This window comes from Aythya fuligula, chromosome 11 (genome assembly GCF_009819795.1).
Source record: "Aythya fuligula isolate bAytFul2 chromosome 11, bAytFul2.pri, whole genome shotgun sequence".
Classification (NCBI taxonomy): Eukaryota; Metazoa; Chordata; class Aves; order Anseriformes; family Anatidae; genus Aythya; species Aythya fuligula.
Genome location: NC_045569.1, coordinates 12,016,908 through 12,032,412, shown reverse-complemented (window position 1 = coordinate 12,032,412; position 15,505 = coordinate 12,016,908). Strand labels below are relative to the sequence as shown.

The 15,505-nt window shown below is 40.7% G+C and overlaps 1 protein-coding gene across 1 annotated transcript in view; it reads right to left on the bottom strand.

Annotated features, from left to right (window-relative positions):
* Positions 1-12,866, bottom strand: part of SH3GL3 (SH3 domain containing GRB2 like 3, endophilin A3) — a 53,027-nt gene extending 40,161 nt beyond the window's left edge. Inside the window, exon 1 of the mRNA XM_032195182.1 lies at positions 12,738-12,866. Coding sequence (XP_032051073.1) covers positions 12,738-12,782 — 45 coding nt within the window. The 5' untranslated portion in view covers positions 12,783-12,866. The remainder of the gene's footprint in view (positions 1-12,737) is intronic.
* Positions 12,867-15,505: the final 2,639 nt, after the last annotated feature.

Below are 15,505 nucleotides of genomic sequence, written 5' to 3'. Positions count from 1 at the left end.
AACTTTAAATTGAAAACACGTAAAGCTGGAAAAATGTTCTAAGTATAATCTACACAGAGAACAACACAGACCTTTACAGAGTCCTCCACTATAGCAGTGCATGGGTTTGTACCAAGTAATTCCTACAAAAAAATGCAGTTCACCTATCAGGAGCAAACCATGCCCAGGCCCACAAAACAAGAACCTTTAGCTACGGTTTAAGAGATCACTGAAGGGCAAATCTCAATCATTCACAAACTCACTTGCAATGAGTGTCACAAGTCCTGCATTCTTCTTACCAAGCAAAGCAGTAGATGCAGCCCTTTCAATTTTCATCAAAGTCATGTGATAATTAAGAATACACACAGTGATATATGCTTAATTATTAATAATACAACTCTAAAGTACTTAGCATACAGAATCACAGAGAGTTTTCCAACATTTATCATTTCTGTTTGAAGAAGTAAGTACAAAGAAAAGCAAGATTTGGCACTTTTCAACCCCTTTAAGACGTGCCATGTATAATGAAGGGAGCAAATTAACACCCTGACTGGCACATATTCCAACAATGTCTGCAGGACCCATTTCATTCGACAGCTACATTCTGGATTATGGCAATAGAGCAATTGGTGATCTTTGGTAACATTTGCACAATATTTTGAGCAGTCAAAGGGGCTACTCATTGCCTGCAGCTCAAATATATTCCAGCCCATCTGCCTGCAACTATCCTAAACCAGAGGCTAAGAGCACTGCTCAGGGTTATTTAGGTAGCAATATCTGTCTTCAGTGAAACCAGATACAGGACTCATCCGTGGGGCTCTTGGAGCCCCTAGTTTCAGTGTGGATCCAGAGCTGGGCAAATGCCACTAGCCCTGATGTAGGATTTAAACCAGACTACAAAACGTTGACATCTGGAGGTTTGGTTTAAAGACCAATGGTAATTCATCAGATCATACAAGATGGCACACACAAATGGTTCAAATATCTTTCTCCTTATAGTTTATTACTTTTCTACTGCTGTAGATATTTATAAGCCCTTAATTGGAAATTATTTTTCTTATTTTTTTTAATAGAATTTATTTAAAACAAATAAACACTTCCATAAATAATTCCATTACCAGCATTTGGTTTTTCTTCTTTACAAAACCTTAATTGGTGATTTTTATGGTTTTGTTTTTATTAAAATGCTTTTCAATAATAATTTCCTTTTCAAGTCTCATCAGATCTTTTCCCTCCACCTGAAAATAGGCTTTTCAAAAGCTACAATTCTTCCAGTATTGTGTACATTTGAATAAAGCATCACAAAAATTGTCAAAACTTGTCAAGATGAGGCCATAAAAATCTCACCACTTTTTGCAAAATCTTGTCCTTGTTTTCTTAACAAATGCAATTTTGATATAATCCCCCAAAAAGCAATTCCTAGAAGCATTACTACTTTTGTACAAGAGTAGCTATATTTATGTGCATCTTTTCCCCTTGTATCAACAAACCTTTTGTTCATCAGTTAAGAGATCTGTACCAGTCTTCTGGCTGCTTCCCAAATATGCTGATAGACAAAGAGGTGCTAAGCGCAAAGTCACAAATCTGTTATGCAAGCTATCCTTAGCACAAGCCTTCTCAGTCTGAACTTGTTCTTTCTTCTCTGCAGCAGGGTGCAATCCCACTCAGAATTCCCACTTAATTTCTGCAACCCCACACTAATCTGACTACAGCTCCCAAGTATGACAAGAGCTTATGGAGAGATGCTGAAGACTGCTTCCACGAAGTCAGTGTCAAAAAAGCAACATAAGAAGCAATGAATATTTCTGATAAAGAAAGCATGCAGCAATTCAGCCTAGACCTTTGGCAGAAAGTCAGCTGCACAGCAGCACTGCTCCGGGCAAGTGTCATTCCACACAGTGAATTTCAGTTATTCTCTAAGTAGTGTTTGCTCAGAAATATTTCTCCAGAGACTGTTTTCCAAACTGTTTGTCTTCTAAGTAATGTCTTGCAAATATATTTCAGGCAAAGGTTATCTATGGGGAGTTTTTGCTCTTCGAAGGCTTAAAGGCAGTCAGGGAGCAAATGCAGGTTACAGACGCACGCTATAGCTTTACGAAATAATGGAAATGCTATCATCAATTTCCATTTAGGCACAGTAAAACTGGGGCTTGGAGCTCTCAGAGGCAGAGAGAGGTAAGACTATTCACACTTACGAGCTTTAGGGAATTTTAAATCTCAATGCATTTCAAGATTTTACTGGTATCATCTTAACAGCAAAAGCACACACATACTTCAAAATGAAGAGCTTTATTTTTTTAACCTAAAAACTGAAACCACCTTGTAAAAGTCCTTTGTTCCAACTTCAGAAGCAACTTGGAAACAAGACAAATATTCTTCTACCACTAGCAAAGCACATCCAAACACACTGCTGAAGGCTCCTGGCCTCGCATTTAAGCACAAATGGGAACAGCACATTGCAACCATCTGCTTCATTTGACCTGCACAGACCATTAACTAAGAGGACAGTTCCTAGGTGATATGGATGCAATTGTAACTCCTTGATTCTACAAGTAGACAATTAAGTAGGATCCTGACTTTTGAATAGAGATCATAGATTTCATCAGTCATAAAAACAAGAATACAATGTCTTTGGGAACTCCAATCACTTTACTCCAATATATACATTCGGGTTGGGTCAAATCTGTAATTGCAGAAGCTTCTTTCCATTTGTGTTAACTTATTTACATCCTTGTTTTACAAGATTACCTTGGGGGCTCAGGGGGTCCACCAAAGCAACCTCACACAAAACTTGAGAAAATAAAAAACCAAAATTATTTCCAGTATATGACAGTCTGCTCCCCTCACCTCTCAATGTAGTGTTCAAGGTCTTCACCTGATTTCGGTAGGACTGAGCTAAGCCATTAGTCAAAAGCTTTCTCAAGTCCCAAATACATTTCTGATAAATTACAGGAATCAAGACCTCAGATGGAAATTGATTTGGTTTTGTTGTTGGTGGTTTTGGTTTGTTTGTTTTCCCACTACCTAAATAGATCCAGAATAGATGTAAATAGATCCAAAATAGATTTTTTTTTTTTCATTGTTTGTCTCAGTGAAAGTGCATCATTATAAACCAGGACTATCTAAATGGAGACAAAACTTCATAGCTTATGACCATATAAAAAATTTTCGATAAGACTAAACACCCAAAATAATTTACTGATGTGTAAATTAAGGAATCTCTCTTAGAGAGCATATTAAATGACAGAGTGAAGTTGGGACAACAAACTTCTATAACAAAATGGTGTGTGATGGCAAATGGAGCAGGGAAAACAACAGGGCAGAGACTGATAGAAATGAACCAAAACCAAATCAGTTAAGATAAGGGCCAACATTCCCCACAGTATTTTCATTCATGTAGCCAATTTATCACTGTTTGTTGTTGGTCCTCCCCACTCAACACAATGTTCTCCCCACTCTGGGTGACAAATCAGGTTTGCAAGCTGCACACCCTAATTTGCTGAAGAATCGAGCACAGAAGCTCCTGACGCAAACACTGGAGGTCAAATTCAGTTTAATGCTGCCTGTTGCAGGCGTACAAAGGAGGAGAGCACTTCCTCCACCTCACCTACCGGTACCACACAAACCCAGAGGGGCAACCAGCCCCCGCGCTCTGGCATCACCCATTTCCATGCCTGGCAGCTCAGCCAGTTGGGGTTTTATCAGTGCCCTCAGTGCCTTTGTGTGCAGTGCCTCTGAGCCTGGCCCAGACAACAAAGTAAGTGAAAGCTTCATCACGGGAAGGGATCATCACTGAACATAAACGCAGACAACATTTGGACAACCACTGTGACCGAGCTTAGAAGGAAGTAACCAAGGAGAAAGTTTGAGGAAAAAGGAAAAACCCATAGACCATAACTGCTGATGAGAGAAAGTACCCAGCAAAGTTATTTATATTTAACTAGAAGCCTCTTTTGCAACCTATTTCCTCAAATATGAAGCCATTTCTACCAGTAACTCTTTTCCTGCCTAAGATTGCAGTTCACTTGTGTTTGTGTGCCTCTCTTCTACTCTTCACTACAGAAGTTTTCCTTCCCATTAAATTTAAATACAGTGACAGGCAGTAGCACAAACTTACATTAAACAGTAAAAGGGAGGGAGGAATTATTTCTTCCACTGAGCAATAATGTAAAGGGTCTTAGAGCATGTGGAGAGCTGTAGGACAGATTGGGGAAGTGAAGAGGTTTAGTTTGCTAACCTCCTTCCTCCCTCAAAGGAAAAAAAAAGGGGGGAGGGGGAGGGAAGTCCCACATCCAACATCAAAGTAGTTCAAATTTATTATAATTTACAGGAAAAAAAACATGTAGGGAGTCATGTAGGGAGTGTTCAGATGTTAAAGCCATAAAATGATAAACAGCTAATCTTGCAGGTAACTAACAGTTGCTGTGTTCCAGTGCCGCCAGGCAGACATCCAAGCAGCTTACACCACAAGCAGCATTCAAGCTGCTGCCTTCAGGAACCTTATCATTATTTTCTTTGGAAGGAATTTCTAGAGAGCAGACTGGAACTGCTGGTTCTGAACTGATGTAAAGTTAGAGGCTTTGATTAATTATTTACTTTCACGGGGTTTCTTTCCCCCACCACGCACACACCTACTGCGAGCCAGAAGCCAAGCCTCTGGGTGCAGCTTTCCCTGTGGGAGAGGGGCAACGTTCCCATGGGCGCAGCCTTCTCTGGCCTTGGAGACAGCACAGGCGCCAAATTTCGCTTTCTAGCTCTCTCAATGGAACTGCAAAAGGGAAGCTCGTGATTCTGAATCGAAACAATGCGTTTCTGACCTCCAATCACACGTGGTACTTAGTGCACTAACTAATATTTTTTTTCCACTTATTCTCTGCTGGGGAGATATTGTTATCTGAAAATCCTAATCTCTAAACCTTTGCTTAACAGTCCCAGAGGGATATTAAAAACAGCAACGTTAGGTGAAAATGCCATGTTCAGTTCAGGTGAACTTTCTCTGGGTCAATGGAATTACACCATATTTATATGGGAACTTTAATCCAAACTCATATCTATATTTTGTATTTATCCCTAAATCTTATGCAAAGTGAAAGATTAAAAGCAAAACAAACAAAACCACAGTGAACATAAAGTTCTTTGTGACACGTTTGCAAATATTATCAACGTTTGAAAGCAGAATTTCTAACAACTGGACATTGCATCTGCAGTCCAGAAACATAAAATCGAATTTTGGATCTGTCGTTGATGGGCTCCTTAACCTTGAAGTCATGGCACTTGCAAGTACCTCACTCACCTGTACGTGCTTTTTTAAAAAAAAATAAAAAATGGGAACATTGAGACCTACCTGCCTTTGCCAAGCACACCGAAGGAAATAAGGAGGTTGTTACTACCTAGGTCTGTCTATATTGGTTTTGCTGTTGTATTTCTTTTTTTTTTTTTTTTTTTTTTTTTTTTTTTTTTAAAGAAAAATGACATTTTCATGACTTTTTCACCTTCTATCTATAAACTGAATGCACAAGGTCAGAAACTCTGTCAATACTGGAATTTTAAAAACCCTTGATTTCTTTTGAGTCCTCAGTTTTATAATCATGTCCAGTTCCTAACCAGGCTAATGTCACTGCAGTTCATTAAACACAGGTACAAAACCAAAAACATACTTCAATTAGCATAGTACAGAAACAGAACTAATACTCATCAGAGCCTTGGCATTGTCCTTTGAATAGAAGCAGGCAAGGCCAAGTTATTTCTGTGTTTCACATACACAGCTGCTGCTATTTGAGATGTTGTAGGAAATTAAAGAGTATATTCTCCCATCAATGCATTTAATGCTTTAATAATAGATACAAGTACAGTGATATGACACTAGAGCTCTACAAAATAGAATTGAAGGTGTACTCTAACACTAGATTAGCCCTTTTCTAATTGGTCTCGTTAAAAACACTGTTAAATCCTGCATCTTCCGCTCTCAGCTAGTCATAGAACTCCATCAGGGGCTTCCTTTCCATGAACAGGAAAGAGCCTAACAATGACAAAACAGCACAGCACAGAATTAGACTATCACAATGCTCTGGGGTGAAAGTGGCATTAATATAAATAGAAGCAGTTTCTTCTTAATGCTATCATTATAAACCAAAGCTTGGTTTTTATAGGGTTTTTGAAGAAGGTAGTAAGAATGGGACATATTTTGCAAGATGAATTACACATATTTATAGAAAGTATTGGTCTTAGGGTAGCAGAACAGACAAAATGTTATATTAAAACACTTCTATTCTTCAGCAATACTTTGTTCTGGAACTGCAGCTATATTGTGCTGCAGTCTATCGAGAATATATACAGCTTTCTCATATTAATAGGAAGATGACTGAGGTTTTATCAGCCAGATTCTGCTGTCAGTTATGCTGCATATGCCTATGTAAGAGACACTACACTGAGTCAGCCCAGATTTTTATCAGCATATAAAGCAGAATTTGTCCTCCTGGATGTATATTACAGAGGCTGTCCTGAATTCTATATAAGAATGCAACTTTGTGGTAGAAATGTATCTGCTTAGGATATTTAAGCAACTTGGAGTAACACTTAGCAAATGATACTGAAGAAAATCTTAATGCAATGCAATTGCTGTGCTTCACTTGTCTGTTTGTTTTTCAGCATTGCAGGATTCTCAAGAGACTGCACTGCAACGTATTACCCAGCGTGTGCCGCAATGACTCAGGCAACAGCAGGAGTTAAGGATGGAGTGCCAGCTCAGCTCCAGCTTGCAGGATGCCTGTGTCAAACTCTTCAGCAAAGCCAAGAATCTATAAAAGGAGATGCATTCAAGGAGAAAGTTCAGCTTCCATTCCATCATGCTGCACTGTTTGCTATTGCAAGGCTATTCAGATTTCCACAAATAAATACGTTACGCATAAAATATAACTAACGTCCTCCCAAGTTGTAGCTGCATCACTCTTAGATTCCCAGCTTGCAGCAAAGATGGTCCATAGAAATGTATTTGCTAATTTCTATGCTGGCTGAGTACTAAGACCCTCAAAGTTTCTTTTTAATACAGTTATGCTTTACTGGTAGGCAAGTTACAAATATAATTGTAAATATAACCATAAACCTACATCTTGAGAGCTAGTTTCTCCCTCATCCCAGATTTCTGAGACATATTATTAATATGGAAAAACAGTGTCAAGCCATGGTGAACTGTCTTCGTATTTCCTACCTATTAGCCAGATACTCTGGTCCTGGAAAACAAACTTCATTTTCAGCAGGGTTGGCAGCACAACCCAAAGTCAGCTGTGGAAACCAAAAGTGAGCCACCCCTAGAACTGCCAAAGGAAGAGGGGTGAAGTACAGGTTACTGTCCCCTTAGGACATGCCTTCCCCTTGCCACATACAAATGACAGCTGATCTTTGCCACAGGAGCATGTTTCCCCCCAACATCAGGTTAATAGTTTTGATTCGAAATAATATGTAATGCAAGGACTTCTCCTTCTTACAAAGAAGAACACAGCTCTCCAGCAAAAAGATACAAACCAATCAACCAACCAACAACAAAAACACCTCAACAAACACTCTATGTACCAACAAGCCTTCAGAGCTTTACATAGAGCCTCAGCTTCTTCTCTCATCATCTGAGGAATTAAAGATGAGCAGTATATCATCTACCACATAGTTTTATAATGACTGGATTACAGAACAGGAGTGTCCAGCCACAACACAGGTAAAGATAAACAATACTGACCAACTTGATATCTACATGTACATAAAGGAACGGTTTTTGTTTTTTTGTCCTTGACAGTGGCTGAAGGCTTATTCTTCTTTCTGAACCATGTGCAAGAATTATAATTATCCATTTCAAAACGTCTCAGACAATAAACTAAATGTTAACGTCCTTTTCCCTGCTGCCCTACCACCATAATTCTAACAGTTTTACCAAAGGGTACCTCAAATTATTTAATAAAAGCTAGGAACAGCTCTCTCTGCTGAGGTCTTGGACTCATCGTGCCCATTTCAGGTTGGATGTGAAAGAACAGTTTCTCTCAGACTCTATGTTGACAACTTCCAGTCCCAGGACACAAATGTGCTAGTCAATAAAGAGTTTCTTTTTGTGTCTTAATAGCAAGTTCAGTTTTATTTTGTACAAAGTTTGTCTCTTCCTCAGTTTACCAAAGTACTTCAAGTTTGATTAGTAACAAATGCTTGTGTAAATAAAGTTTTTGTGTATTAATGTGGTCAACATGGACTTCAAAAATTGTAAATATTATGTCTGGGCTAGTATCATAACATTACAGAAAGGAAAAATAGTCAGGAAAACTAAACAAAACAACAACAACAAAAAACAACTATTCCATCAGGGTAACAAGGTCTCAGATCTGATCTGGTCCAAATGCCACATAAATCACTGGAGTAATAGCAGAAATCTGGGATAAAAGAACAAGCATCCTTGTAACTGTTGGTGATAGCCAAAAGCAGGAAAACAAACAAAAACAAACCAAAGAAAACACCACACAATAGAAAAAAGCCTTCAAGAACGTTAAAATAGATGACTACTTGGAAAGACAAACAGAGCATATATTTTCTTGTTCTAAATTAAATCCCTTTCAGAAGAAAAAAAAAAAAAAAAAAAGTTGTAACAACTACGTTTTGCTTAGAAAATCTGTTCATCTTTATGCTTATCTATAGACAGTAGAATCAGCTCCTGAACAGCGCTACCTTATCCTCCTTCACTGACAGGAACAGGTTTAAGAAACCAATCTGCATTGACTAACAATCCCTGCTCAGGCTTACATTACAAATAAGGTATTCGCAGTAACAGGCAGTCACGTTTCTTACAGAAGTATTAATTTTTAGCATCTCTGAGAAGCTAAGCAGGAGTTGTTGATACTGAGGCTGCAGCTATACAGAGACTTTTTGCACAACTGATTATTTAAAAAAAAAAAAAAAAAAAAAAAAAAAGCATTCATGGTCAACAGATTTCCAACACTAGCATCATGGCTGAGCTTCCAAAACACCCCAGGGGAAGGAGGTTCTCAACCCACTAGCCTCTGACTACTTGGAAAAAAATCACGTATCATCACACTGAGATACCAGCCAGGCTGTAGTTTAAGATCACAGCACAAACCATAATAGCAGCTGCTGACTATTAAGACTTTCTTATTCACTCTCTACACTTACTGTTTTTCTACACAGGAAAATCACACTAAAAATACTCCTAGTACGCATCAGAAGATGCCGTCCTCCCACCATCTGGGTATCCCACATGCACAGCCACCATGAGAACAAGGCCTACAAAAACAGTAGGCAGAGATACACCCGCCTACATCAAAAGGTTTCAAATCGAAAACAGGAAAACAGATAAGATATGTCAGAGTCTGAAAGTGACAAGAGACAAATTTTCATCAAGAACAGAACTCTATGAAGGTTAAATAAATAATAAAAAATATATATATATTTGAAAAAAAAAAACAAAAACATTCAAAACCAGAAAAAAACAAGTTCCATGAGACACACGCATGAGTTAATAAGCTCTGAGAAAGAGCCTGCCCTCACTTACCAGCCAGGGGGAGGTGGTAAGATGCCACAGGGGATCTGCTCAGTGTTTCATTAGCCAATTGAGTTAGTACTCAAGGGATGATCGCTGATATTAGATGGACAGGAATAAAACAGCTGATCGTCACTCTGGCTCACGCGTTTCAATTTAAACTTGTAGCCTAAATAATAAGCATAGCAAAGAAATTTCTAGCATACCTGGAAGCTGTTATCTATGACACCACAGAGATCTAATCTTGCTTTGGGTCTACCAGTTCTGTGCTACCAGATGAAGCAGTTATTAAGGTTCTACACTGGAGTAGAATCACCCCTGAAGATATGATGATACCTAGCAAACCAGCTAAAACATCACTCCAGAGTGCAGAATTCATTGCAGTACCTCCAACAGATGCACAGAACTCGGAGTTGCCTTCCAAATGCTGCTACCAAACTGGCACTTAGGTGAAAACCTATACACACATGCTGTTCTCAGGGGAAAAAAAAAATACAGCTGGGTAAAAAAAAATCCAGGAGAAAAACATAAAGAACACTTACTGTGAATTCATGGATTGCAAACACTGAGACATGGTGATTTTTTACCACATCAAGGATGTAATAGCATGTCATGCCTGGGATCCAGTGAGGGCTTTAGAAGCAACAAAAAGTTAACTGCTGACCTTTTCTAACAGTAAACACTTATTTACTTAACTGCAACTTTAGATAAACCAAGTTGGCATGCATCAGACAAACATTCCAGAAGGAATGAAGGAATAAACCTCAACTGTACACATAAAATGATAAGTATGTTTTGTCTCCTCCCCTCCCCCAGTCTCTAAAGCAAGACACACAGAAGATGAAGGCTTTAAAAAAATAAAAATAAATCTATTTCCTTTGAGAAAAAGCAGTTCTGCAATACTTAAATGGTTGTTAGAAAGACTACATAAAATAATATATATTGATTTACTTTATATATACATAGTTACAGATCACACAGATTTATATTAGTCTATATTTCAGGTGGAAGTGTGGGCTATTTCAGCTGAACAGAAGTCTGTTATTGCATGGAAATAGTATATTTTGAAAATAGAGTGATCTTTTCACTCCTTTGACATTTATTCACATTTTTGAATGAATTTGTTAAATACAGACTGCCTTAATGCACTTGCTTTATCCTTCAGATTTTTTTGTCTCTAGGTTCTGCCATCCTTCAAATATTATTCTCATTCCTCAATCACATGTCCTGGCACAATTCTCCTTCCCTTCAGTATTCCTCAATGTCCTCTGGGAAATTTGCCAGTTTTTGTCATCTGCCCTCATTCTCCTTTGGGAACACTAAAGCAAGGAATTAATTTCATTCTTTCTCCAAGTAATGCTTGTGTCTGCTGTTAACAGTTACCCTTGGCATCTCTCATCCATTCAATATGCAAAGGTATACAGCTCCTTAAGTGATCCTACAGTACTTAGAGATTTAAAAAATGCCCTGCTGAGAAATCTCTTTCATGCTCTTCATTTGTTTGTTTTAGCGTTCTGCAAAAGAACTTAGCTAGAAGATGGAGTACCAATGTTTCTATTCTGTAGGTGCCCTTACCGTCCCATTTTCTGTTACTTTCCACAATTGTTTTCTATGTACCTTTATTGGCATGTGGGTACATCTGAGTCAGAGATTATAACTCAGTTATTCAGATCTGTACTGACCAAGTGTGTGGATGTGTATATATGTATATATATATGCTATTTCTTGTGTGTTTTGTTTTTTTTTTTCAGAATGAGCTCTGAAGTGTCTTGTGTTCCTCAAGCACAAAAAACAAACAAACAACAAAAAAAAACCAACAGTTCCAGTATCTGCTTTTTCCCTGCATGTGAATTTCCTACTAAACAGCATTTCCTTCTCTAAAGACAGGCTTTTTCAATCCATTTACTTTAATTTTCATGCTCAGTCCTTCATTTGAAAATAAATGGAAACTTTACCTTTGACCTAAGAAGAATATTACCCAAGCTATCCATCCCAGTTTCTTACTGTAATGAACACTGAAAGATGTACCACAGAGTTTCAGGAAATACACAGTCAATTTCAATATATTCTATTGTTCCGTTTTGCAGTGGCTACTACCTTTACCAGCTTCCCAGATGTATTTATTTATTTTTTTAAAAATGTTTTTGTGACATCTGGGCTGGATTAAGCAAGCAGTAACACAGTTGCAACTGTTAAGAGGAGAAGCATTTGTTGTGGTTACCTCTTTAACTTCCTCTGTTAAATACCTCCTGCTACGTCAGTTACAAACTTGCTGTACCAAAGGCTGCAGCACTGACTGGGATGTTATGAAAGCCAAAACCTTTCATAAACTGTCCATGGATTTGTTTACCCAGAAAGTCCCACATTTTTGCAAAGAGATAAGGAAAGTACACTAGAAGATCTAGGTTCGTGACATTCTTCAAGATCAGTATATAACAGGAAAGAAATAACAGGAGTGAAAATAAATGTTAGATGTATTTATTTAGCATATCTATACCCAACCAAAGCACACGTTCTGCATTTGGGCCGATGACAGCCCAAATATCTGAAGGAGGACCTGGAAAGGTGACAGCAAAATCATCTCCAGACCTTTATTTCCTCTGCCCTCACCCAGAGCAGCTGTCCAACTTGACGAACAGGCTACAGACCCGAATTTCAGCACTGTCATTATCAGCAAGGAGAGGCGAGGGAAGTACAGATCTCCCGGGAGCTTCTGGCCCCCTGCACCAGGAGAACCCCACTGATGCTGCTCCTGGAGCCGACCACGGCAACGCAGGGCTGTGGGGCCGGCACGACCGCGCTGTGTACCAGCCCAGAAAGGGGTCTTACAAAAAATAAGCAGAAGTACGAAAGATGCACAAGAGAGAACAGGACTGGAGAGAAAAAGGTGAGGAGCAGCTGAGGGTTCACCCAAGAAAAGACAGAGTACAGCGTCTAGAAAAGGAGGGAAACCTCTAGAAACGTGTGGTACCCCCTATAGGAGAACTGCACGGTCTGCCAGCTGGGAAACTACCCTAGCAGTTTGTGGCAGAAGGCAGCGCTCAACTCTTCGGGGAGCGCCGGTGCCTCACGGCAGCGAGGCCTCGGAGCCGCTCCCGGCGGAGCCCGAGCCGACAGGTGCCGGCACCCGGCGGGACCAGCCCGGGGCGGGCAAAGGCAGCCCCCTCCTGCGGGGGGCAGCTCCGGAGGCTGAGGGGCACCAGGCCGTGCCCGCAGCCGCAGCCCTTACCTGGCTGGCTTTGTGGAACTGCTTCTTCAGCCCCGCCACCGACATCCTCCCGCCGCGGCCGGCTCCGCCCGGAGCCGGGGCCCGATCCCGGAGGCGGCTGCGGGCGGGTCCCGGCGGGTCCCGTCAGGTGCGGGCGGCCCGGCCCGGCCCGGCCCCTCGCTGTGTCACCCCGCGCGGCTGGACGCGGCGCCCACCGCCCCGCCGCCCCCATTGGCCGCCGCGCGTCCCCATGCAAATGACTCAGGCAACGACGCCCTCCCATTGGCCGCTCGCGGAGGCTTATGCAAATCGCAGCCCTGGAAGCCACCGCCCCCGCCGCGGCGTTGCGAGGAGATCGCCGGGAGCGCGAGGCGCGCGGCCTGCGGGGCGGGGGGCGCCCGCCGCCGGGGGGCGCCAGACACGGACCCCAAATCTGGCCCCAACCCGAGCCCCTAGCCCCGGCCCGAGCCCCAGAGGCCGGCCGCGAGCCCTCTGACCGGTCCCATAGACGCTCCAGTTTGCTCATTGTACCTCACATCTCCTGTGTTTCTCTATAGTATCTCATGTCGTAGCATCGCATCTCCTGCATCCCACATCCACCCTCTCGCGCGTTGTGCTGGCGGCTGTGACAGCTGTGGCGGTGTGTTGGGGCATGATGGCCTGCGGACTGGGTTCTGTGGGGTTATGGCTCAATCCAAACGCCTGCACGGACCTGGAAGCAGCTTGGAGAGGAGCTCTGGGCTTTCACAGGGCTCTCGCGCTGCTCACTGTCATGCCTGCTGGTTTTATTGCTTGGCAGAGAAAGGAGTTCCCAGAGTGCCTTACTGTTGTTTCTTTCTAACAGCAATGAGAACAATGGCAAAAAAAATGCCAGAATTTCCACAGTAATTGTCAGGAACCTACCTGTACCAATTACATACCACCGTGAGTCAAAGCATAAAGACAGACCCATTCATGAGCTGAGGGACTCCTACTGGCTATTGCTTTATAAAAGAGACTGTACAGGGGAGGCAAAAGGCACAAAAGAGAAGCTATGAGGCTAACCAGATAACATTCTCTGGAAGACAGGCTGTAAGGCAAAAAAAGTCTTTTCAGGTGTTTGGTTTGGGTAATGTTTGAAAGAGCTCTGCAGTCACTGTGCTACCTGATGCCGCTTGGGAATAGGGAAGGAACATTTTCAGCCTCATTACAAGTTAATGAGATTACACGAAAGGCACCTGATTTCAACACCACTTTTTCTTCTTAATACCAGCAGGCAGCAAGATGCTAACTGCCCAGGCCAAATCAGGTATGGCTTGAATTAGTGAAGCATTTGCAGAGGTCACAGTTGACAGAGATGAAGTGACCTAAGTTTTGAGAGAGATTGAGATGCTGAGAAGAGAGGAAATAAGGCCTAAGAAATTGGAGATCTGTAAAAGTTATTAAAGCAAACTCTGAGTGTACCATGGAATTGAAACAAAGCTTTAGCTAATCTTTAGCTTTAAGAAAGGGGGGACCAGAAGCAAAGAAGGCAGGAGTTTGAAACAAGTCACTATGGAGGGGAATCAATGGATCATATAGACACTGTGTCTGTTAGCCGTACAATTAGATTATACAGAGAGCACAAGTAAGGCAATATGCCTTCAACTTCCTTTTTTATCCCATGTGTAACCTAAGGGTAGGAGTGATGTTGTTTCTGTTGAGGTGATATGAGAATCTGCAAGTGGGAAATGCCCTGTGGAAATCCAACTTCATAGCCTAATTGTCCAATGATACAGACAAGGTGAAAACCTAATTGATGAGCCAACTCAAATGGTCCAGGTGTTAATGATTTGGTAGAGACATCCTAAAAAAAACTGTGGTGTTCATTTAAGATATAAGCAAAAGTTACAGCTTGTAGGCAGTAATATAGAGTGGCTAAGCAATATCTAAGAGCTTTATAATCACAGACAGATATGCATCATGGAAAAAGGGACCATCGTTTGCTGGACAACATTCCTTACATTTTAGGAAAAGTTGCTAATTCAGTCTGTAGAATGAGGGAAATTAGAAGTAGTATAAAAACTACAGGAAGTGGTTCAGCTAAATGCTGACATTATGGAAAAAGCCTTCTATTAAAAAGAACTGTTATAAGTAGAAGACAAGCCAGAGCACAGTACTACAAGGAATAGTGAAAAATATTTTACAGTCTGGTATATGGGGCCTTCAGGAGAAAAGTTCTAGATGTCTGAATGTTTAAACAATACTTACAATCCCACCACTCTGGAAATTCTAAATTACACAAAACATGTTGCTGGTTCCAACATGTTATTGAATCAGAGGTTCTAAAAAGGAGTGTGAATTTTGTGCAAACTATGAACTCCTATTTAAATCAAGGCTGTGACTAGAAAATATACTCTGGCTGCTTATGTGGTAGAATTGGACTTGAAAATTGGTCCTGTGAAATTCAAGACAGTTATCTGGATAAATGGATAAATTCATAATTCAGCTTAGATTTTAGTGTGCCTATTACTATGTATAAAATCAGACTTCAGAAATTCTCTCTCTGTAGTTCTGGTAGAAGCAAACAACCTTATAGGCATTTGGCTTCTGATGAACAAATTACCATCCTTTTAAAAATTAAAATTGCACTAATGGCCATATGAAGTATTAGATTTTCAGCAGAATGAAAACTGGTAATATTAAAAAATAAATAAATAAAAAAAAATCCAGAGACAGTTTAGCAGTTGAAATTACTTGCAATCTGAAGCCAATCACATCCATGTTTGCTTGAATGCCTCTTGAAAATTATAATGAGAAATCTGATAGTG